The following is a 24,733-nucleotide window of genomic DNA, read 5'->3' on the forward strand; positions in this document are numbered from 1 at the left end:
ATGGGCACCACACATAAAGAAACGCTCGGAGACTTGAGTTCTCTTTAACCCCTTAATGACACGGCCTATTGTGGGCTTTAGGACGCAACGATTTTTGGCGGATTTTCATCTCTATTTTTCAAAAGCCATAACTTTTTTATTTTTCTGTCGACGCGGCCGTATAAGGGCTTGTTTTTTGCGTAGCAAACTGTAGTTTTTATTGGTGCCACTTTTGGGTACATTGACTATATTGTAAAACTTTTATTTTTTTTATGATCGCAGGGAGAGAAAACGCATCAATTCTGCCATAGAATTTTTTTTTTTTACAGCGTTAATCATGCGGCATAAATGACAGAATCCATTTTTATGCGGGTCGGTACGGTTACAATAATACCGAAATTCTTACATTTTTTTTTTTTAGTTTTTTCCACTTTTCTGCAATAAAAACCCTTTTTTTGGAAATCTTTTGTTATTTTCTAAATTGCTGCATTCAAAGTCCTGTCACTTTTTAATTTTTCTATGTACGGCGCTCTGTGAGGGCTTATTTTTTGCGAGACGAGCTGTAGTTTTTATTGGTACCATTTTGGCGTACATAGGGCTTTTTTGATCACTTTTATTGCGTTTTTAGGGAGGTAAAATGCTAAAAAATAGCATTTTGCCTCAGGTTTTTAGCATTTTTTTTAAAAACCCTTTTTTCCGTGCACAGTCAAACGCATGTGCAACTTATTGTACGTGTCCTTACGAACGCGGGAATACCAAATATGTGGGGTTTAAATTTTTTTTTTTACACTAATATGAGAAAAAGCATTAAAAATAGGGGTTTTTAAACTTTTTTTTTTTTTTACATTTTTCTTTTTTTATTCATTTTTATTTATTTATTTTTTTTACACAATTTGTGTCCCTCTGGGGCACTTACAGTACAGCACTGATGATCGCTGTGATAAGGCATGGCAGGGCTACTGCCCTGCCATGCCTTATCACTTATACAGCGATAACAGGCTATGGCAATACAGGATGCCAGTGTCTGGCGTCCTGTTGCCATGGCAACAGGCCGGGCTCTCTGCAATTATGTCTCGAGAGCCCGACAACTTCAGAGGGAGCGCGCTCCCTCTGTGAACCCCTCCCATGCCGCAACCTACATAGATCACGGCAGGAAAGGGGTTAACAGCGGGGGGGGCGCATCTCCGATGCACCCCTGCTGTTGAAGCGGAAGGCCGTGATCTTGCGCTATCCCCAGGACGTAAGTTTACGCCCTCTTGCGGGAAGTACCCCGCTGCCAGGACGTAAATTTACGCCCTGGAGGGGGAAGGGGTTAAATCCGGCGCTTTCCAGCATTTATTCAGTATACAGCATAAAAGGCCACAACAGCAATAAAGTTCATTTTTCTGTACCCTACCAGGGCAAAAGTTTAGGGTCGTTCTCTCTGTCAAACTCGAGGCCTCCACTGGTCCACACGGGACCTCAGGCTTGCAGCCATTTCAGCTCTGCTGAGCTGTCAACTTTCCCTCTGAGTGTGGCAGGAACTGGTCAAGTTATCTTTTTTCCTACCACACCCACAGGTGTACTCTCTCATTTCTGATTCCAGAATGACCTGTCCACAGCCCTCTGCAGGCCATTCTGTTTACTACTCTTCTACAATACAGATATTATTAGAGGTATCCATGGCAAGCAATTAGATTGCTTCTCTTGTTTTTCTAATGCAGGTTGCAAAATTAAAGCTGATTGGTTGCTATGTGCAACCAGCTGTAGCAACTGTTCTTCTCTGCATTTGTTTTCAGCTGCAGTCACCAATGTGACTTCAGTGATCTTTTCAATAAGTTGCACGACATCACAGCCTTAAGGCTCTTTTACATAGAATAATTACACTGTGCAACAAATTTTTAAATTTTCATAACAGAAAGTAATGGATACGCTTCTATAAAATTAAAACGCTGATCCCACTGGTAACATTGAATAATAGCAGCGCGGCTCACTTTCAATTCCCGAACCATTTCCTTTATTTAAAATGATAACAGTTTGGACATGGTGTAATATTACTAGTCAACTGTTTTTAGTGGAAAATGATGCTCACAGAGGCCCGCACAGAAATGTCATGGCTGACGTGCCAGCTGTGCTCTGTGCATGTGCTGGCTGGGCAGCAGCCGACACATAGCAGAGCGGAGGAGACGCCGGAGCAGGTGAGTTACTGCAAGGGCACGGCTTGCATCCCTCTGTGAGAATTCTCGCAGCGGGATCTAATGCGGCTGTCTGCAGGAGGCCATACTGGTGGATGATCTGCAGTGTTTACGCATGAAAACATACCCTATATGTTACATAAACCTACCCTTATAGTGTTCAGTCGTGGTGGGTAACAGATGATTGTTTCGTGCTCAAGCACCTTAAAATTGTCCCATGTACAGAGCCCCTTATATTCAGCGAGTGATTTAAAATGGGTTTAAAATTCCCTGAATTTTCTATTCATGCAAGGAAGTTTTGTTAAAGGTTGCGTAGATAGTGAGTATATATCTCTATATAATTGTTCATTTGAATTACTGCAAGTTGCTTTGTTCTTGACGAAGAATACTCCTATAAAATGCTGGGGGGGGGGATATTTTTTTACTCTTTGGGAAAATATGTAATATGACCTCTGAAGGTCGGACTACACACAGGATTCACTTGTAGTCTGTAACCATGGAGACACATGGTTCTGCATAGGAGCTGTACACACAAACAGAAGATCTCCAGTAATATATGAATTTAGATGCTTTGTGGCAATAAATGTTGAAAAAGTGCATATGCACTGTAGGAAGAAGACTCAGTGCCCTTTCATGGACTGTTGCCTGTCCAATGAAATCATTGAGTATTGTCTGTTATTTTTTGTTTTATTTTTTCCCCCTGATTGCTGTCCCACTTGGATCTCCACTGGTCTGACTTTTAGGACATGTCATAAAAGTCTGTTTTGGGAAAACATTTTAAGTCTAGTGGAGAGAAAAATCCAATAAAACCTCTTGTTTATAACATGAAGATTTAGAATTTCTAACATAAGAATGTTTTTCAGACAGCAAACCAGAAACCATCAATGCTCACCAAATAAAAATCTCTTTCTTCACTTACTCAACGCTGACGGAGATCTGCCACAGGCTAGTTACACATTACTTTCGTCTCAGCGAAGAAGAGCGGGCAATGTGGGAGGAGGATCCTGAAGGCTTCGGTAAGAACGGACAGCGAAGATCTGTGTGCTTTAGAAACCAGCTATTTTATGGTTTGTGTCGGCTGCCATATTAAGGAGGGCTGTGTGCAAGGCAACTACAGTGAATTATGCAACTAACTGCTGCATTTAGAGGGGTTTTCCTATGAACATAATCCTGTTTCAGTGTATAGATAATGCGAAGTAAAACTTCTTTGTCAATAGGAAATTGTTTGAATTGTTGTGAGTTTTCAGTACTTAACCCTTTAGTGACCAAGCTTTTTTTTTTCTATTTTCGTTTTCCTACCTTCTAAAAAAAAAAACTAACTCCTTTATTTATCCATCGACACAGCTGCATGAAGGCTTGTTTTTTGCGGGCCAAGTTGTATTTTTCAATGGTGCTATCTAATGTACCATATAATGTACTGAAAAACTTTTAATAAATTCGAAGCCGGGAGAGATGGAAAAAAACCCGACATTCTGCCATCTTTCGGTGCGTCTCGTTTCTATGGCGCACAAACTGCAACAAAAATGACATGAACTTTATTCTATGGGTCAGTACGATTATTATGATACCAAACTTATATAGTTTTTTTTTTTTTTTTGCTGTACTACGTGTATTTTTCTTAAAAAGAGATTTAATTTTTTTTATTATTTTCTTTTACCATCTTGTGAACGCATTAACTTTTTTTATTTTTCTGTCGACATAGCTGTGTTGAGGGCTCATTTTGTGTGGTACGTCCTGTAGTTTGTGCTGGTATTTTTGAATACATATGGCTTTTTGATCACTTTTTATTAATTTTTTTTCTTGGAGACCGGGTGACCAAAAAAAGCGCATTTCAGGCATCCTTTTTTTTTTTTTTTTCGGACGACATTTACCGTGCTGGGTAAGTAAAGCATTACTTTGATCGGGCTTTTGCGGATGTAGCGAATCTAAATGTGTGTATTTGTTTTATTATTTATATTCTTTTATTGTAAATATAGGAACTTTTATTACTTTTTTTAATAATTAGTAAAACGTCATTGTTCTTACATTTTCTTTTAGTCCTCCCATGGGAACAAAACATGCAATGCTTTGAACGCTCCTGCAGTATGATGTAATGTGATGGCATTACATCATACTACAATCTGACAGGCAGTCTATCAGGCCACCCCATGGGAATGGCTTAATAGGCATACTGCCAAGACAGCCCTGGGGCCTTTCAGAAGGCCCCGGCTGCCATGACACTTGAAAATCAAGTTTTTCCCCATCATTATGCACTCAATAACCCATAAGTGAAAACAGAATGTTAGAAATCTTTGTAAGCTTTTTTTTTTTTTAAATTAAAAACTGACATTATACTTTGACATGGGTATTCACACCCTGTACTTAGCTGAAGCACCTTTGGCAGCAATTACAGCCTCCAGTCTTCTTGGATATAATGCCACAAGGTTTGCACCTGGATTTCGGGGGGTTCTGCCATTCTTCTCTACAGATCCTCTCACGTTCTGTCAGGTTGGATGGGGACGGACTATGGACAGCCATTACAGGTTTCTCCAGAGATGATCAATTGGGCTCAAGTCAGGGCTTCGGTCTAGTCACTCAAGGACCTTCATAGAGTTGTCCCTAAGCCACTCCTGTGGTGTCTTCTCTGTGTGCTTTAAGATCATTGTCTTGCTGGAAGATCAACCTTCTGCCCAATCTGAGGTCCCTTGTGCTTTGGATGTGGTTTTCATCAAGAATATCTCTGTGTTTTGCTCCATCCAGCTTTTCATCAACCCTGACCGGTCTTCTGTCAGTCGCTAAATAATTTGCCTACAGAATAATGCTGCGACCACCACGCTTTGCTGTAGGGATGGTATTGGGCAGGTGATGAGCAATGCCTGGATTCTTCCAGACACAATGCTTAGAATTGAGGTCTAAATGTTCAATATTGGTTTTAGCAGACCAGAGAATCTTGTTTCTCACAGTCTGAGAGTCCTTTAGGCCGCCTGCAGATGGGCAGAAATTCCGCGGTGGGATTCCCCGCAGAATTTCCGCCCCTGGATGCCTGCATAGGAGTGCATTACAGCACGCAATCCTATGCAGACGGCCTCGGTTTGTCTGCGTGAAATCACATGCAGCGAACAAACCGCAGCATGTTCTAATTCTGTGCGGGGCTCGCAGAAGCGTCACTCACCGGCCGACGGCTCTGCTCTGCGCATGCGCCGGCACATGAAAGAGCCGGAGCTGCGAGAGCGGGTGAGTCCGCGGTGCTCTCTGCAGGCGCTCGGGTCGGGTCCCGCTGCGAGAATTCTCGCAGCCGGATCCGACCCGGCCGTCTGCAGGCGGCCTTAGGGCTTTCATGTGTCTTCTACTGAGGAAAGGCTTCTTTCTGGCCCCTCTGACATAAAATCCAGATTGGAGGAGTGCTGCAGTGATGGCTGACCTCGTACACAGACGATCTTTGGAGCTCAGCCAGAGTGAAGATTGGGTTCTTGATCACCTCTCTTACCAAGGCTCTTCTCCCCTGATTACTTAGTTTGGTGGGTCAGCAGCTCTAGAAAGAGTCTTGGCTGTTAGAACCTTCTTCCATTTAAGAATTACAAAGGCCACTATGCTCTTGGAAACTTTCAGTGCAACATAATTTTTTGAATCCTTCTCCATAGCTGTGCCTCCGCATAATCCTGCCTCTACAGGCAGTTCTCTGCTCCCTATGGGTTGGTTTTGGCTCAGATATGCATTGTGAGCTGTGAGACCTTATATAGAAGGGTGTGTCTTTTAAAATGATGTCCAATCAACTATATTTACCATGGGTGGACTCCAAGGAAGGAGTAGAAAGATCTCAAAGATGATCAAGAGAAATAGGAGGCCCCCAGATCTAAACTTCAAAGGGCCATACCAAAGGGTGTGAATACTTATGTCAATAAATAATGTTCATTTTTTATTTTAAAAAATTGTATATATAACACACATACACATATATACATACATACATGCACAAATATTCTAACTTTCTATTTTCCCTTTGTCGTTATGGGGTACTGAGTGCAGGATGGTGGGGAAAAAATGGAATTTTTTTTAAAATTTGCACAAAGCCCTAACATAACCAAACATAAAAAAGCTAAAGGGCCTGAAGACGTTCTAAACACGCTGCCCAATTTTTACAGCTTGTAGAAGAGCAGCGGATTCTTTTCGAGACAAGCAGAGGTAATCTCAACTCACTGAATCCCGAGTTCATTCATCACAGCTTCGCCACCTAGTTCTGAGGTCCGATCACTGAACATACGCCGGCTCCACTCCGCCGAAAGAGTCATATTGGATTTCCAAGTTACAGATTCTGCTCTCTAGAGAAATGAGTTTATACATTTTCACTATCATGTTTCCTGCCCAACAGTTAATTGCCTTCAGTGTGTGATAAATTGTTCACGACCATTTCTCTGGGGCCTGCCTTCATGTGGGCAGTGCTGCCTGCTGATTCTGTGTGATCAAAACCTGCGAATTGTATGCTCAGTACAATTTGTGATAGAGTTTGCTTTCTAGTCTACATTGTAACCCTTTCCTGTGTAATATAGTATGGACCACTGAATTGATTTTATTCAGGCAGCAACATGAAATAACCCGCAAGATGTATTCTACTTGGACGTGGAATGTGATGTCTACTATTCCCCGAAGGAGATAAATTGCATGTAACCAGAAAAACCACATGTACTGAAATAGCCTCTTAGAATTGTGAGACACATGCAATTTAGTTCTCCACAGGTAACGGAAGTCATATTCAGCATCCATTTCAAGTGTCATTGCAGCCCATAGCTTAAAGTGCATGTCCATTCTTGAACATCATTTATATATACACGGGTCCATAATTTCTAAATATATCTGTATAGTCATGGGAAGTACAGAGATAGTTAAAGGGAACTTGTTATGACAGACATATTTATGTAGTTTTTACAGCACTTATGTAGTCAGGAGCAACTCCCAGCATTAGAGAGGTCCGGCTTGTGCAGTGCCCAACCAGTTCACTGTATTTATTAGGTGCAGCTTAATTTACACAACTTCTAGGATTGGTGCTTTTCCTCTATATGCTATGTAATTGCAAGAGCAGTGTGAATTCCGACAGGTGGCCTGTTTGACCGGTGTATCATGAATATGCTGGACCAATCTTAAGCTCTGCCGCTTGACCACTTAAGGCTTCATGTTCACGGCGCGCATGGATTCTAAGTGAGGAATCCCGCACAGAATCTTCCCGTGCCCGCGGGCAGTTTTCTTACCTGCCAGGATGCAGTGCGGGTCTCCTGCGTCCCGGACGGATCATCTTTCTTCTGCACAGCGGATGCAATTTTTTTCCTCAAAATCTCCTGCTTTCCTGCGGATCCGCAGCACATCCACAGTGTCAGCTGCGGGTGTGCCACGGATCAGGCGGACGGAGGTTGCGTCACAGATCAGGCTCAAAATACTAGAAGAAAAAAAAAACTGCATGCAGTGCTTTTTCTTACGTTCTGAAGCTGGGCGGAAAGCAGATGGACCCCATTATGGTCAAAGAGGTCAATCCGGCACTCTTCAGTTCCGTCCAGAAACGGAGCTGTTGGCCATGGAGATTCCCCTTTCCTGCTCACCAAACGGAAACCACCCTAAGTGCTTCAGAACTATACAACACTGCCCCATAAGTGATAGAATCATTCTATCTGTCCCTACTTTATGCCGTCATGTGTAGGTGGCATAAAGTACACAGCAGGTTCCTTTTAATTATCCTATCCGCTACTTCTTGCCATTTTAAAAATTTAAATTCAAATTCCTTTTTTTTTCATTACACAACGAAATATACAATTGTTTCTTATTATATTTGTTCTTTATATTGAAAGCATGCATTTTAATTTTTTTTACAAAAATATTAGGATTGGATGGGCAGGTCTGAAAATGTTTGTGGAAAAGAAAAGTTTAATGATGCAGCCATTTTGTTTTTATTTTTGGTCGCTCCTCCCACTTAAAAAAAATCTCAGTTTTTATTTTTCTGTTGACACAGCTGTCTGAGAGCTTGTTTTTTGCGGGGCGAGTTGTATTTTGAACTATTTAATGCACCATATAATGTACTAAAAAATGGTAAAAAAAATATAAGTAGGGTGAAATGGGAAAAAAGATAATTGCGCCATCTTTGAGTCGGTCTTGTTTATGATACACACATACTGTGCCAAAAATGACATAACTTTATACTGTAGGTCAGTACAATTATGACTAAACCAAATGTATAATTTCTTTTGTTTTGCTTTACTGCATATATAATATATAATTTTTTTTAATGCACTAAATGAAGCACTTAAATGGAGTTGTTTTTCTGCAAAACTCGGCATGCAGTTATATCTCACGCAGATATGCAAATGATTAGAGTTATGGTGTGATTAGATGAACGGTCTTGCTACCTGAAGCCCTAAGGCCTCATGTCCACAGGGAAAATCAGGCCTGCTAGGAATTCTCCCTCCTGCCCCGCGGACATGAGGGTTGAAATCAGAATATACTCACCTGCTGCGGGCCGTGCGTGTCTCCCCTTCTTCGCGGCCGGATCTTCTTTCTCCGGCCCGGCGGATGTGCTCGGCACGCCTGCTGCGTGCCGCGCGCATGCGCCGGGCACATCCGCTGGGCCGAAGCAAGAAGATCCGGCCGGGAAGAAGGGAAGACACGCACGGCCCGCAGCAGGTGAGTATATTCTGATTTTAGGTCTCTCGCGGATCCGGGCGGCTTCCATAGGCTTCAGTAGAAGCCTGCGGGAGCCCCGCACCAAATGGAGCATGGTCCAGATTTTTTCCTGCACGCGGATCCGCGTCTGCAGGGAAAAATGACATCCGCAGGTATTTACCTACCTGTGGGTGTCTAATGCATCCCTATGGGGCGCGGATCCGCGTGCAGGAAAAACGCTGCGGATTTTAAATTAGAATTCGCAAGTGGACATGAGGCCTAAAAGTGGTTCCCGCTTATAAAAATAGCTTATAAGAAGGCTCCCAGAAGCTACTTACATGTGGCGGATCTCTTTTTCTGTGCAGAAGAGATTTTCCTCAGTTAACAGTTTGGGAGGGGGCAGATTATTGAAATGAGAGAAGCTGGATGGTCGTATCGACGAATTGCCCGACACCTGGGTCATTCTGAGCAGACTGTTAGGAGAGTGTTGAGACCAGTGGATGCTTGAGGGCACACAAGATGATCACGCTTAGGACTCCCTCGACAGATCACCAATAGAGAGGATCATCTGATCACCCAACAAGCGCGATGAGGTCCAACTGTTACTTTGACCTCCATCCAGAGATGGCGGTACCATCGTTACACCCCTGTGTCTGTAGGAACCATTTTTAGATGCTTGGTTAAAGGATATTTTGCCTCACAGGGCCCATTATATGTTCTGTCTTTGATACCCACTCACTGTTGCATACATTTGCAGTGGTGTCATGAATGGTGAAACTAGATTGCTACAGAGTGGAACTGGGTTTTCTTCAGCAATGAATCCACATTTAGTTTTGGCACTGAAGATGGCCAAGTTCATGCCTAGAAACCTACAGGTGGACGCCACAATCCAGCCTTTGCTGTGAAACGGCACATTGCCCTCTGCTGGTGTGATGGTTTGGGGAAGCGGGCATCGTATATGACAGTCGATCACCCCTAGTAGTTGTACGAGGGACAATGAGAGCTCAGCGGTATGTTCAGGACATCCTGCAGCCAAATTTATGTATTGGAACTAATGATGTCATATTTCTATTAGTAATTTTTCTCCTTTTCTTTGCAGCCGTCGAGGAAAGTGGTGGAGACTCGTGGAAGTACAGTCTCAGGGTATGTTGCCTTAATTATTCAGCCTTGCCCTTTGTTACAATGCATGAAATAGGTATCATTGCTGATCATTCGCTTAAACATGAAAATGTTATAGAATTACATCCTTTAGGTCCTAAGGGTCTTTCTTCAGAATGTCATTTTACTAATCCCCGTCTGTTTTGCAGTAAAATGACCTTTTCATGATATGTTCTTTAATTTGCTATAAAGATTTTCATCTTTATTTTTTTGCTACGTATTATTCCACTGCTCCCTTTGCATATAAATGTAGTAGCGGTGCGATACATCTGTGGACAAACACATATGAGCATCTTAACCCCTTGAAGTCTTAGCTAGTTTTAGCCTTGTGGACACAGCCCTATTTTTCAATTGTGATGTGTCACTTTATGCGGTAACAACTTTGGAATGCTTTTACTTAGAGATTCTGAGATTATGTTTTGCGTTAATTTAAAAAATGCTACGCTGAAAGAAAATATGGAAAATTTTTAATTTTGCCAGAATTGAACGTTTTGCTTCTAAGACCAAAACAGTTGATAAATTACATTCACCATATGTCTACTATATTGTCATTATTTTTATATTTTGTTCTTGACAATATAAATATATCAGCAGTTTTTCCCACTTTTAAGGGAACATCTCCAAAATCCTTTTTTTATTATTATAATTTTTTTTTTTTTTAGAGCACTTCAGTTTTGAAGGGGCTTTGAAATGCCTAAGGGGCCTATATATTAGAAAACCTCCATATGTCACTACTAGAGATGAGCGAACGTACTCCACGCCCCCTTTTTCACTCAAGCACCGCGATTTTCGAGTACTTCTCTACTCGGGTGAAAAGATTCGGGGGGCGCCGTGGGTGAGCGGGGGGTTGCAGAGGGGAGTGGGGGGGGGGAGAGTTAGAGAGAGAGAGGGCTCCCCCCTGTTCCCCACTGCTACCCCGCGCTCCACCACGCCATCCCCCGCTCCCCGGCGCCCCCCGAATCTTTGCACCCGAGTAGCCAGGTACTCGAAAATAGCGATGCTCGATCGAGTAATTACTCGAAACGAGTACGTTGGCTCATCTCTAGTCACTACCTTTTAAAAACTGCACACATCAAAGTATTTAAAACAGCATTTAGGAAATTGAACCTTTTAATGTGTTTCACAGAGTTTAAAGCAAGGTGTAGGTGAAATCTAAACATTTAACCCTTTCCAATCCACTGTCTGAACTGTAAAGACATTATGATTTAAGGCTGTACAGCTCCGATGTTGGAAGACGTCCGTCGGGGTTCTCTTACTGTATATTGCTAGCCTCTCTGCTGTCGGAGCCTATCCAATGTGTCATCTCATGCAGTACTGGCTTTAGCCAGCAGATAGCGCCGTTTTATAACGGCAGAAAAAGAGTAAGCCCCCTAGGAAAACCAGGATACAAATTGGATTGGAAAGGGTTAAATAGCTTTTTTTTTTTTTTTTTTTTTGCAAATTTTCAATTTTAAACCATTTTTTATGCAACACAGCAGGAGTTAACATTGAAACAAATCCTTTATCACTTTAATTCAGCAATTTTTAAGAATATCCCAAATGTGGTCCTAGTTTTCAGCATGACTCACTCGCATGAGACATGAAGAAGCACCTTATGCATTTTGGGGCCTCCGTTCTATTAGGACTTTTTCCAAGTACCAAAACATGAGGACTCCGCGACCTCAAATAAATGCATAAATAAAAAAGGACCCATTTTGGAAACTAGACACCTTAACCCCCCTGCCCTTTTTAAAGTGACTTTATTTGAAAAACTATACCCCTCGTGGAATTCATCAAGGGTTGTAGTAAGCGTTTTGACCCCACAAGTTTTTTTTTGTGCAATATAATCGCATTGCGCCATGAAAATGAGAAATTACAATTTTTACAATAATACGCAGGTTTGGCTTCAAAGGTTTTATTTTCTCAAGAAACACTCGAAGAAAAGGCAGCGGTCACATCTGCATCGTGCGTGCAATGACTGCCAACCAAAATATATTCTTTTTGCCAATGTTCATAACACACTCTCCGAAACCCTCTGCATTTGGAGTTAAAAGTAAACAAAAGGAGGGAAACATTCCCTAAGGGGAACTAGAGGGTGACCATATCTGCCTACTAGTGGATGGCCCGCCCCTGAAGGACGCCTCCACCCTCATGCCTGCGCCACTCACTAACCCTGATAAATGAAAAACCACAATAAGAGTAAACCAAAGCCTCAAAGAATAAATACCAGAACTTATCTGAAGAGCCGCTGAAAGAACCACGGAAACTAGAATCAGAGATGTCCTCACTCCACAGCAGAACGAGGCTGCACTGAAATAACCTGCCCAGAACCCAGGCCAGGAGTGAACTAAACCCCCCCCCCCTAATTGCCCCAAGGTTACACCAACAGCTAACACACCCATCAGAGTCAAAGAAGACCAAATGCACAGTCAAGCTCCTACTGACACAACAGTACCCCACAGTTTGTTTGTTTATCCATAGTACAGAAATGTCTCGTTTGAGTTTGTCTCCTATTTGGGCACGTGGCAGAGCTCAGAAGGGAAGGAGTGCAATTAGTCACACAGACATTGTTGGAATGGTTTTCAGGTACCATATCCTATTTGCAGAGCCTCTATAGTATCACTACAGTGGAAACCCCCAAAATGTGACACCACTTTGGAAACTATACCCCTTAGGCCTCATGTCCACGGGCGGATCCGATTTGCGTAATCCGCAGGAGGTCATCCCCGCGGGAGATTTGCAAATCAAGTCGCCTATAGGGAAATATGGGGATCCGCAGGTGAATTAAAGCATGCAGATTTGATATGCAGATCTTTGGGTGTGGAAATCAAATCGCAGCATGTTCCACTTTACCGCGGATTCCATGCGGATGGACGCCATAGATGTCTGTGAGTTGCGGATGATCCGCAAAACAATTTAAAATAACTAAAATACTTTCCGCAGTCCATCCGCCCGTGGATATGAGGCCTTAGAGTATTCATCTAGGCGTATAAGAAGTATATGTGAGCTGTGTGGAGTACATGATGGCAGAAGTTTTGTTTTAGTACTTTTGCACAGTAAAAGCATGTATCATGAACAAAAAAAATAGCATTGCATTTTTCCATGCATGGGGCTGTATGACGTACTATTTCGGTGTGCGTACGATTCTTTTATCACTTTTTATTTTGTTTCTTTTGTGATACAATAGTCCAAACAGCCATTCTGACATTGCTTTTCAGCATATGGAATAAATAGCATACTAATTTTATAGACATTACGAATGCGTTGATAGTCAATACAAAATGTGTGTTTTTTTTGGTTTTTTTTGGTTTGTTATTTTCATATCATAATACATTGCACTACTTATCTAATGCATTGTATTGTCTGTCTGTCAACCTTCCTCTGTCTGGGCCTTTTAGGGCATCATACATAACAGACATGGAGGCCATGAATTGGCCTCAGGCTACCAATGCCACCATAAGATTGGATGGGGTGTCCTGGCCTCCGGTAGGGCTTAATAGGCTGAGATCCATGCAGGCCTTGGAGCCTTTACACATCTCCAGGCTGCCATGGCACATAATTGGCTAGAGGGTTCCTGCTCTAACCAACTACTTAGATGTCATGGTTAGCATTGATTTATAGCATTTAAACAGAATTTGCCGGTGACTGTTAGAAACAGCTGATAGCTGGCAGTTTTGAAGAGAGCTCCAATCCAGAACCCGCTTCATACAGTCCACGATCGTGTTCTGACTACAGCTTCTATGTAAACGCATGTGTATCCATGGTAACAGACAACAAATAGAAAACAATGGGTAATCTGATTGTGCAATCATTCTCTCTCCCATCTGTTCCCTAATTCCTGCTAACCTACCAAATGTATGTCAGAAAGACTTAGGGGGACAGATGGTAAATAGATTTCTGCTGCTTATTCTGCAGGCTGCCATTGGGCTTTTTAGTTTTTTTTTGTTTTGTTTTTTTCTTCTGTGAGCGCACAAAAAGTCAAACAATTTATCTTTGTTTTCTTTGTTATAAAATATTTTGGCTCCGGTATGTAAAGCAAACCAGTTCTGCTTTGTATTAAACATCATTAGTAGAGAACAGCAGGACCTGTCAGTAATGACTGCATATTGTGTGAAGTAGTAAGCTCTTATTTTTGGGTGTTTTAATCACTCCTTTGTCTGCTTTAAAGAGACTCGTCTGTTGAAGACAGTTTATTCTTCTTCGTTTCTAATAAACAGAACAGTAAATAAGGGAGGACATATCCTTGCAATACGCCATGACTTACTAGGGTGGAAAGCCCCCTCGTTCACCATTCAGCAGTCTAAAACCATTTGTATATCTTACATATATGTAGATTAATGCAATGACTATTGACACTTCGACTTAGACATTGGCATTAATCTACATATATGTAAGATATGCAAGTGGTTTTAGACTGCCGAATGGTGAACGAGGGGTCTTTCCACCCTAGTAAGTCATGGCATATTGCAAGGATATGTCCTCCCTTACTTATCATGGCGGGCTGGCTGCCTGGGCATCTAGTGATTGTTTATTTTTAATTCAATAATTTTTATTGAGATTTTTAACATTTTTTTGCAAAAATAAACAATGTATAAACATACATTCCGTCAGTATCTGACCACATGATTTAAAGGGGTTGTCCGCCGCCGAAACTGATTTTTTTTTTTTCCCCATGACTGCACTGTAGAGGAGAAGCATCAAACACTACAGCTTTACCCATAAAAAACGATATTTTCCTCACCTTTTTATTCCTTTTCTTTCCCTTATAAAGCTTGCCTGAAGGATTTTTCAAAGATGGCGCCGCTGGGTAGTTCCCATGATGCACTGCTGCCTCTCTCTCCTCAGTGCGCGCTCCCGATGACACCGGTCACATGACTGGAGGACCGGCGTCATGGAGACGCACGCTTCACTGCTTTGAATGGAGCCGGCAGCCGGCCGGCCCCATTCAAAGTAATGAGAAAGCAGGGAGAGCAGGGCGATCTGCTCCTACAGCTGTCACTGTAGTAGGAGCAGATCGTGATCTCTAGCAGCACTTTCAATAGCAGACGATGGTCTGCTATTGAAAGTGAAAGTAGCACCAAGCATGCCCTTCACAGTGCCCCCTCCACACTGCCCCCTCCAGTGCCCCCCACAGCCCCCCCTTCACAGTGCCTACATACAATGCACCCCCAAAGTGCCCACACACAGTGCATCCCCCCCCCACAATGACCTCCCCACAGTGCCGCTACCAGCCCCCCCCCCCCCCCCCCGCACCTGACAGCCTGGCCGCCGGCACTACCCCCCCCCTCGGCATCTGACAGCAGCAGCGTGTCCCCTGCAGGCAGACCAGAGCTTCCCAGCAGCTGCAGCTCTACTGCACATGCGCAGTAGAGAGAACAGGCTGGAAGCAACAAGCGCGTCCCCGACGTCCCGTCAAGACCTGGAGCTGGCCCGACAAGAAGAACAGAAGACTTGTCGTAACCATGGACGACGGAGGAGCAACACAGGGGGGGCACCCCTAAAGGTAAGTCAATAACTTCTGTTTGCATCATTTTCCATGCACAATGTATATTACAAAGTGCATGGAAATGGGCAAACAGAAGTAATGAGATGTAATGTTTCTAGCCGGACAACCCCTTTAATGTCTGTCTCTATCAGTATCTGTGAGACTCTTTCTATGCCTCTTCTATTCCACCCATCAAAATATATTAGTTTGTTAAGCTCTGGTAGCCAGGCAGTGTCCCATATTAGAGAATGTTGTGTACATCCCGAGATCCCCTCTATGTCCCTAGTCTTCATCTACTGATTGTTAGAATTAGTGGACCACAGTGATTTTGGAGAGACACCTGCTTGCAGAAAACCACAACACAGCCCCGTTTATGAAATCGTTGGGTCAAGCCCTCTGATAAGAATGTCTTGGCTAGCAATATACCATGCCATTCTAAAGGCCCATTTAGACACGATTATCGCTCAAAATTTACTCAAAGGCAATCTTTTAAGTGATAATCGTTGCATGCATTTACGCGCTCCGAGGACTGCCGTGTTCTCGGAGCGCTCAGCTGGTATACAGCTGAGTGCTCTGAGTGGGATATACAAAAGACAGCTGGAGCGCTGTCTTCTGCATGCTTCTGCTGTGTTCTCCGAGCGGGATACCAGCTGAAGCAATCGTATCAACGGTATCCCGCTGAGAACTCAGCGCACGGCACTGATAAGACTCATCGTTGTCTTTCAGCTTGCTGAAAGTTAGCGATGAGCGAATAATGCACGAACAGTGCACGATGGCCGCACGTTTAGACACAACGATTATTGCTCAAAAGATGGCTGATGAGCGAATTTTGAGTGATAATCGTTATGTCTAAATGGAGTATAAGGCTGGCCATACACATTGGATAACTGTCAAATGCTTGTTCTGCTGACAGCTATCTCGTATTTGAATGCACTGGGGAGAAAGCAGCTGCCAGACTCTTTGGCAGACTTATCTTCCTGACAAAGACATTAAATTAACACTAGTAACCACCATTAGTAATGATTCCCTATACTAGTAACCCTGTTAGTAATGCTTCCCCACACTAGTATTCCCATTAGTAATGATTCCCCACACTAGGATCTCCCGTTAGTAATGATTCCCCACACTAGTAACCCCGTTAGTAATGATACCCCATACTAGTGACCCTGTTAGTAATGATTCCCCACACTAGTGACCCTGTTAGTAATGATACCCCATACTAGTGACCCTGTTAGTAATGATTCCCCACACTAGTGACCCCGTTAGTAATGATTCCCCACACTAGTGACCCTGTTAGTAATGATTCCCCACACTAGTGACCCTGTTAGTAATCATACTCCACACTAGTGACCCTGTTAGTAATGATACTCCACACTAGTGATCCTGTTAGTAATGATTCCCCACACTAGAGACCCTGTTAGTAATGATTCCCCACACTAGTGACCCTGTTAGTAATCATACTCCACACTAGTGACCCTGTTAGTAATGATTCCCCACACTAGTGACCCTGTTAGTAATGATTCCCCACACTAGTGACCCCGTTAGTAATGATACCCCACACCAGTGACCCCGTTAGTAATGATTCCCACACTAGTAACCTAGTTAGTAATGATTACCCACACTAGTGACCCCGTTAGTAATGATACCCCACACTAGTGACCCTGTTAGTAATTGTTCCCCACACTAGTGACCCCATTAGTAATGATACCCCACACTAGTGACCCTGTTAGTAATGATTCCCCACACTAGTGACCCCGTTAGTAATGACACCCCACACTAGTGACCCTGTTAGTAATGATTTTCCACACTAGTGACCCCGTTAGTAATGATACCCCACACCAGTGACCCCGTTAGTAATGATTCCCCACACCAGTGACCCCGTTAGTAATGATTCCCCACACTAGTAACCCCGTTAGTAATGACACCTCACACTAGTGACCCTGTTAGTAATGATACCCCACACTAGTGACCCTGTTAGTAATTATTCCCCACACTAGTGACCCCGTTAGTAATGATACCCCACACTAGTGACCCTGTTAGTAATGATTCCCCACACTAGTGACCCCGTTAGTAATGACACCCCACACTAGTGACCCTGTTAGTAATGACACCCCACACTAGTGACCCTGTTAGTAATGACACCCCACACTAGTGACCCTGTTAGTAATGATACCCCACACTAGTGACACCGTTAGTAATGACACCCCACACTAGTGACCCTGTTAGTAATGATTCCCCACACTAGTGACCCCGTTAGTAATGACACCCCACACTAGTGACCCCGTTAGTAATGACACCTCACACTAGTGACCCTGTTAGTAATGATACCCCACACTAGTGACCCTGTTAGTAATTATTCCCCACACTAGTGACCCCGTTAGTAATGATACCCCACACTAGTGACCCTGTTAGTAATGATACCCCACACTAGTGACCCTGTTAGTAATGATTCCCCACACTAGTGACCCCGTTAGTAATGACACCCCACACTAGTGACCCTGTTAGTAATGACACCCCACACTAGTGACCCTGTTAGTAATGACACCCCACACTAGTGACCCTGTTAGTAATGATACCCCACACTAGTGACCCCGTTAGTAATGACACCCCACACTAGTGACCCTGTTAGTAATGATTCCCCACACTAGTGACCCTGTTAGTAATGACACCCCACACTAGTGACCCTGTTAGTAATGATTCTCCACACTAGTGACCCTGTTAGTAATGATTCCCCACACTAGTGACCCTGTTAGTAATGATTCCCCACACTAGTGACCCTGTTAGTAATGACACCGCACACTAGTGACCCTGTTAGTAATGATACCCCACACTAGTGACCCCGTTAGTAATGACACCCCACACTAGTGACCCTGTTAGTAATGACACGCCACACTAGTGACCCTGTTAGTAATGATTTTCCACACTAGTGACCCCGTTAGTAATGATACCCCACACCAGTGACCCCGTTAGTAATGATTCCCCACACCAGTGACCCCGTTAGTAATGATTCCCCACACTAGTAACCCCGTTAGTAATGACACCTCACACTAGTGACCCTGTTAGTAATGATACCCCACACTAGTGACCCTGTTAGTAATTATTCCCCACACTAGTGACCCCGTTAGTAATGATACCCCACACTAGTGACCCTGTTAGTAATGATACCCCACAATAGTGACCCCGTTAGTAATGATTCCCCACACTAGTGACCCCGTTAGTAATGACACCCCACACTAGTGACCCTGTTAGTAATGACACATCACACTAGTGACCCTGTTAGTAATGACACCCCACACTAGTGACCCTGTTAGTAATGATACCCCACACTAGTGACCCCGTTAGTAATGACACCCCACACTAGTGACCCTGTTAGTAATGATTCCCCACACTAGTGACCCCGTTAGTAATGACACCCCACACTAGTGACCCTGTTAGTAATGATTCCCCACACTAGTGACCCTGTTAGTAATGATTCCCCACACTAGTGACCCTGTTAGTAATGACACCGCACACTAGTGACCCTGTTAGTAATGATACCCCACACTAGTGACCCCGTTAGTAATGACACCCCACACTAGTGACCCTGTTAGTAATGACACCCCACACTAGTGACCCTGTTAGTAATGACACCTCACACTAGTGACCCTGTTAGTAATGATACCCCACACTAGTGACCCTGTTAGTAATGATACCCCACACTAGTGACCCTGTTAGTAATGATACCCCACACTAGTGACCCTGTTAGTAATGATACCCCATACTAGTGACCCTGTTAGTAATGATACCTCACAGTAGGGACCCCGTTAGTAATGATACCCCACACTAGTGACCCCGTTAGTAATGACACTGCACACTAGTGACCCTGTTAGTAATGACACCGCACACTAGTGACCCCGTTAGTAATGATATCCCACACTAGTGACCCCGTTAGTAATGACACCGCACACTAGTGACCCTGTTAGTAATGACACCCCACACTAGTGACCCTGTTAGTAATGACACCCCACACTAGTGACCCTGTTAGTAATGATACCCCACACTAGTGACCCTGTTAGTAATGATACCCCACACTAGTGACCCTGTTAGTAATGATACCCCACACTTGTGACCCTGTTAGTAATGATACCCCATACTAGTGACCCTGTTAGTAATGATTCCTCACAGTAGTGACCCTGTTAGTAATGACACCCCACACTAGTGACCCTGTTAGTAATGACACCCCACACTAGTGACCCTGTTAGTAATGATACCCCACACTAGTGACCCTGTTAGTAATGACACATCACACTAGTGACCCTGTTAGTAATGACACCCCACAGTAGTGACCCTGTTAGTAATGATACCCCACACTAGTGACCCTGTTAGTAATGATACCCCACACTAGTGACCCTGTTAGTAATGATACCCCACACTAGTGACCCTGTTAGTAATGATACCCCACACTAGTGACCCTGTTAGTAATGATACCCCACACTAGTGACCCTGTTAGTAATGATTCCCCACACTAGTGACCCCCGTTAGTAATGACACCGCACACTAGTGACCCTGTTAGTAATGATACCCCACACTAGTGACCCTGTTAGTAATGATACCCCATACTAGTGACCCTGTTAGTAATGATTCCTCACAGTAGTGACCCCGTTAGTAATGATACCCCACACTAGTGACCCTGTTAGTAATGACACCCCACACTAGTGACCCTGTTAGTAATGATTCCTCACAGTAGTGACCCCGTTAGTAATGACACCCCACACTAGTGACCCTGTTAGTAATGATTCCTCACACTAGTGACCCTGTTAGTAATGACACCCCACACTAGTGACCCTGTTAGTAATGATTCCTCACACTAGTGACCCCGTTAGTAATGATACCTCACACTAGTGACCCCGTTAGTAATGACACCGCACACTAGTGACCCCGTTAGTAATGACACCCCACACTAGTGACCCCTGTGTGGTTATCTCTTCTGAGATCAGATCTCAGCTGTGTCTATGCGCTGAAGAACGGAGCTTTGGACTAACAGCCCGAGTGCCATCCCTGCTGCTTGTCACCGGCTGCTAGCAGACATTGCCCGCCGCATCCTTCTCTGTGCACTCTTCATATGTGATGTAAAAGCTCCCTTCCTCCTTCTCACAGGCACAGCTGAGATCTTATCTCAGGAGTGATAACAATGCATACTACTGTCATTTGTCAGAAGGGTTACTAGTGCAAAGAATCATTATTGAGGGGCAGAAGAAGCAAAAAGACCTCAGATAGGTGCTAAGCTCTCTGTCCGATGCTACCCATCCTAGCAAGATGAGCTCGGTGGGGTTTTATTATTAATTTTTTTCTATTTCTCTTCGGTTTTGCCATAAATGTTTGATAAATGCGGTTCTCACCTCTAAGATCACCACCTATTTTCAGAACTGCCCCATCCAATCTCCTCTTCACTGCCTAAGGTGGATAGGACCAAAGAAACAACTGAGCTGGTTGTTCAGACTCCCATAGAAGTGTATGTAGACGTCTATGGGAGTTGCAAACAGTATAGAACAGTTTATATATGTAAAGTGGTATTCCGGTCACCCAAATTTGCTTTTAAATGAATGATAATCAAGTGTTATTAAACTTTGCAATGCGGTTCTGCTTTGGATTTCGTGTCTGTAGCTCTACAAACCATCACCTTCTCCTGGCACTTCAGAAGTGTTTATTCCCAGGTTGCCTTGGATACGTCCTGTAGGCATTCCACCTCTACAGGACGGGCTTGCTCAGTAGGAGCCCCCAGGGACAGCTTTTTTTTAAAATTTATTTAGCTTTTTGATTGCTGACCAATAGCAGGGCAGCGCTTAGTGAGGACATGCATAAGATGGAAATGCAGCATGGGCGATTGTGGTAAATGTAGTTTAAACCGCACATAAGCAGGGTTAGTAAAATAGTGATGTGGGGAAATCTCAGACACGGAGGACAAGATAAGAAGGTAATTGCTACGCAATTTATACCCAGTTGTGCATAAATATGGTGCAAGTACCTTTCATTTCTGGAATTTATGAAAATTTGCTTCACAAGCAGAGTATCCCTTTAAGTATAAAGTGTGCCTGCTTCCTTAATCTCAACTACTGCGGCCATGGCATAGCGATGGGTATTCTCCTCTCAGCCATGATGGACTGAGATGGGAAATACTGCTTTATTAGTTGGTTGGAAAGGATTGTCTATTTTATGTGAGTGTCTGTCCAAAAGCGGTTTTTATGTCACAAGAAAGTGCTTGATGAATGAAGTGCATATTTATTGGCTGCTCTGTGTTGTGATGTTGCAATAGGGGGCCTATAACTAAATAATGCATTGAAGTGCCAAGGATTGCAGTGGGTGTCTGTGTGTTTTCATATCATGCAAGATAGGAAGCAACAGATTGCCTGGCAGCCGCTGATCACGGCTGAAATAAATATGCGCGTTGAGCCAAATCGAGTGCGCATATTTAGAAATGAGTCGGGTAGGGTGCCTGTCTGATGATTTATGTCTCTGCTCATTTACATGTAATGTAATACTGTTTGTAGAAATGATCCTTGAACTGTGTAGCAAAATTGTAAAAATTGTTGGACCACCCCTGAGTAGCTACAGCACACAAATTAACTCCTAGAGGTATACACTGTTTACATTGACGCCACATCAGCAACCACATAAATATAAGGTCCTGTTCCAAAGTAGTTCACTCCCTTAACCCTTTCCAATCCAATTTGTATCCTGGTTTTCCTAAGGGGCTTACTCTTTTTCTGCCACTATAGAATGGCGCTATATGCCTGCTAAAGCCAGTACTGCATGACGTGACGCGTTGGATAGGCTCCAACAGCAGAGAGGCTGGCAATATACAGTAAGAGAACCCCAACGGACGTCTTCCAACATCGGAGCTGTACAGCCTTACATCATAATGTCTTCAGACGTTAGACAGTGGATTGGAAAGGGTTAATAGTATGATCCTGCTGCTGACCTCTCGCCACTATCTGTCCAGTATCTGTTTCCAGGCATGTGATCACCATGATGGCTAATCCTGGGGTGCGTTAGAAGGGTCAATCCACATCTGCTTCTAATAATCAACTTTTGTTTTCAGTTTTTTAAATTTAATTTTAAATAACGGAAGCGAACTGATTAAAAATGGAACCCAGAGAGAACAGTACATTTTATGATCTCGAATGGGTTCCCATTGAAGTCCGTACCATTTGCTTTCTTCTTTGAGCAGAAGAAAAAGCATCGCTTGCAGCATGTTTCTATACAGAAATCCCACAGCAGTTTTACTGCTTCACCACTTTTTCGGACTTATGGCCCCACCAGTTCTTCGTCGTGGGCGGATGGTGATTTTTGCGGAGGTTCCAATGACTCTCTTCGACCAGCTAGGTCTTTTTGTTTATGCTCAGTAAGTGCAATTTTTGTACAACAGCTGAGTCTATTATTATTATTAGTATAATAATAAAAAAAGTCCCATTAGAAAATGATGTTTTTTAGCCTAGAATTAGCTGTAATTGAGTCATTCTGTCTAGTAATGAATAGTTGATTTGAAATTCTCAGCATCTGTGGTAATAAAATGATTAGTGGAAGTTATGGAAATGGGATACAATTTTACAATGCAGAAAAATGCGATTTTCCCTCCCCCCTACAATCAGAATGCTTTTCTATGGGACTAATGATGACCTAAGTGTTCATCTGAGGTCATATATGCTATATCTGTTCATGGACTTTACATGTAGCCATCCTATGTAAATTGAAAGCTACATGGCTGGTTGCCTTGCTCTAGTGGAAACACTGCTGTCTATCACAGTCTACCAAAATCTTACAATGGAAAGGAATAATATACCAGACAAGACAGAGATACTATTATATCATAAAGAGTAATGAAGTACATGTTGCAGTTATTAGTTCTTTAAATTTACATAAGCAATTAAAGATTATGTGCTGGCGTTTCCCAAGATTCAACTGAGATGAGCATCAGCCAATGTGGGGAGAGGGGTGTAATGATTAGGGGATCAAGGAAAGCTGGTTAAGGAAGTTTTCCAACTTTGAAAAAAAACCCCAAAAAACCTCACGGTAGGGAATGGCATAAAAAGTAAAGACTCCAGTTGCCCGCCTAGTCCTCTCCACTCTATTCCCTGCTTAAATAGAAAGTATTGATGTCACGTTAATCTCTCACATGACCGCTGCAGACATGATCTCTGGATTATGAGATCATGTCTGTATGAATGGCACATGATTGCTCAGGCCAGCGATTGGCTGCCGTCATCATGTGAGCAATCAACATTACGTCGTCACTTCTTGTTCAGTGGGGACTGGCATGGGGGGAGTAATGGTTAGTTTATTATTTATGCCATTCCCTCCCTACCCTGAGAGAAGTTTTTTTTTTTTTTAAACGTCCGAGCATTCCTTTAGGCCGGCTTCACATGGGCGAGTTACAATTGTCGGAATCCACGTGGAGGATTCGCGTCAAAACCTGGGCATTAAAAAGCATGTTAAATTGCTTTTTCAATCACACTCGTGAATACGAATTGCGTATTCTGCAAGCGGACAGAAAAACGCAGCATGCTCTAGTTTGCCGTGGATTCTTTCCGAATGGCCTCCATTGAAGTTATTAAGTATGGGCCATGGATACCTACATCATCGCTAAACAATGGCACGGAAATACAAACAGTAGGGGAAAAAACCCTGTACTTCGCATGACCGTTGGCAAGCCACTGTGGTTATATGCAATACAGAAAATTTAGGTACGCGGGGTCGCTGGCCAGGCTCACTGCTAGAATCCGCTACAGGCCTTCTGCATGCATTAGAGGTGGTCATCTACATATGTGGCTCTTTCCATTGCCGTTTTTGGGACCTGTGAAGTGCTAGGCTGTTACCACAACCTCCTCAATCTACAATGCAGAGACCATAGCTGATCAACTACTGATAACCTAAGGCTAGGTCAGTAATACCCTTTAAACTTTATTGCAGCCCTTGGGGAGTGGTTCAGTGTGAAAATGTGGCCCTCAGACCAAAAGAAGTTGTGCAACCCTGCTCTCTAGTGTATCGTTAAAGGATGCAGTGAGTTGGTCCATACTAGTCACTCAGTCATTGAGTCGGATGTCGATGGTGCAGCAATCTTTCCTCCAAAAGAGCAATAAGTCACTTGAGATGATGTTAGGTTGGGTCACGGTTTGTTGGCTCTCGACAATACTTTTTGATAGAAGATTCCCCAACAATAAGCCGATTCTTGGATGTTACACGGTTGGGAACGCAAGTGAACAGCTAAAAACTGGGAGAACCAGTCGGTGAAAGTTCCATTTCCCTACAGCGCCACCACAGGGAAAATCAAGCGTTGCATACGTAGTTCTCATTGAAAACA

The 24,733-nt window shown here is 43.3% G+C and overlaps 1 protein-coding gene across 1 annotated transcript in view; it reads left to right on the forward strand.

Moving 5' to 3' along the window:
* Positions 1-24,733, forward strand: part of IPO11 (importin 11) — a 450,706-nt gene that overhangs the window by 119,175 nt on the left and 306,798 nt on the right. The window contains exons 11-12 of the mRNA XM_066602787.1: positions 3,017-3,169; positions 9,874-9,917. Of these exons, the coding sequence (XP_066458884.1) occupies positions 3,017-3,169; positions 9,874-9,917 (197 nt within the window). The remainder of the gene's footprint in view (positions 1-3,016; positions 3,170-9,873; positions 9,918-24,733) is intronic.

Source organism: Eleutherodactylus coqui, chromosome 5, assembly GCF_035609145.1.
Source record: "Eleutherodactylus coqui strain aEleCoq1 chromosome 5, aEleCoq1.hap1, whole genome shotgun sequence".
Taxonomy (NCBI): Eukaryota; Metazoa; Chordata; class Amphibia; order Anura; family Eleutherodactylidae; genus Eleutherodactylus; species Eleutherodactylus coqui.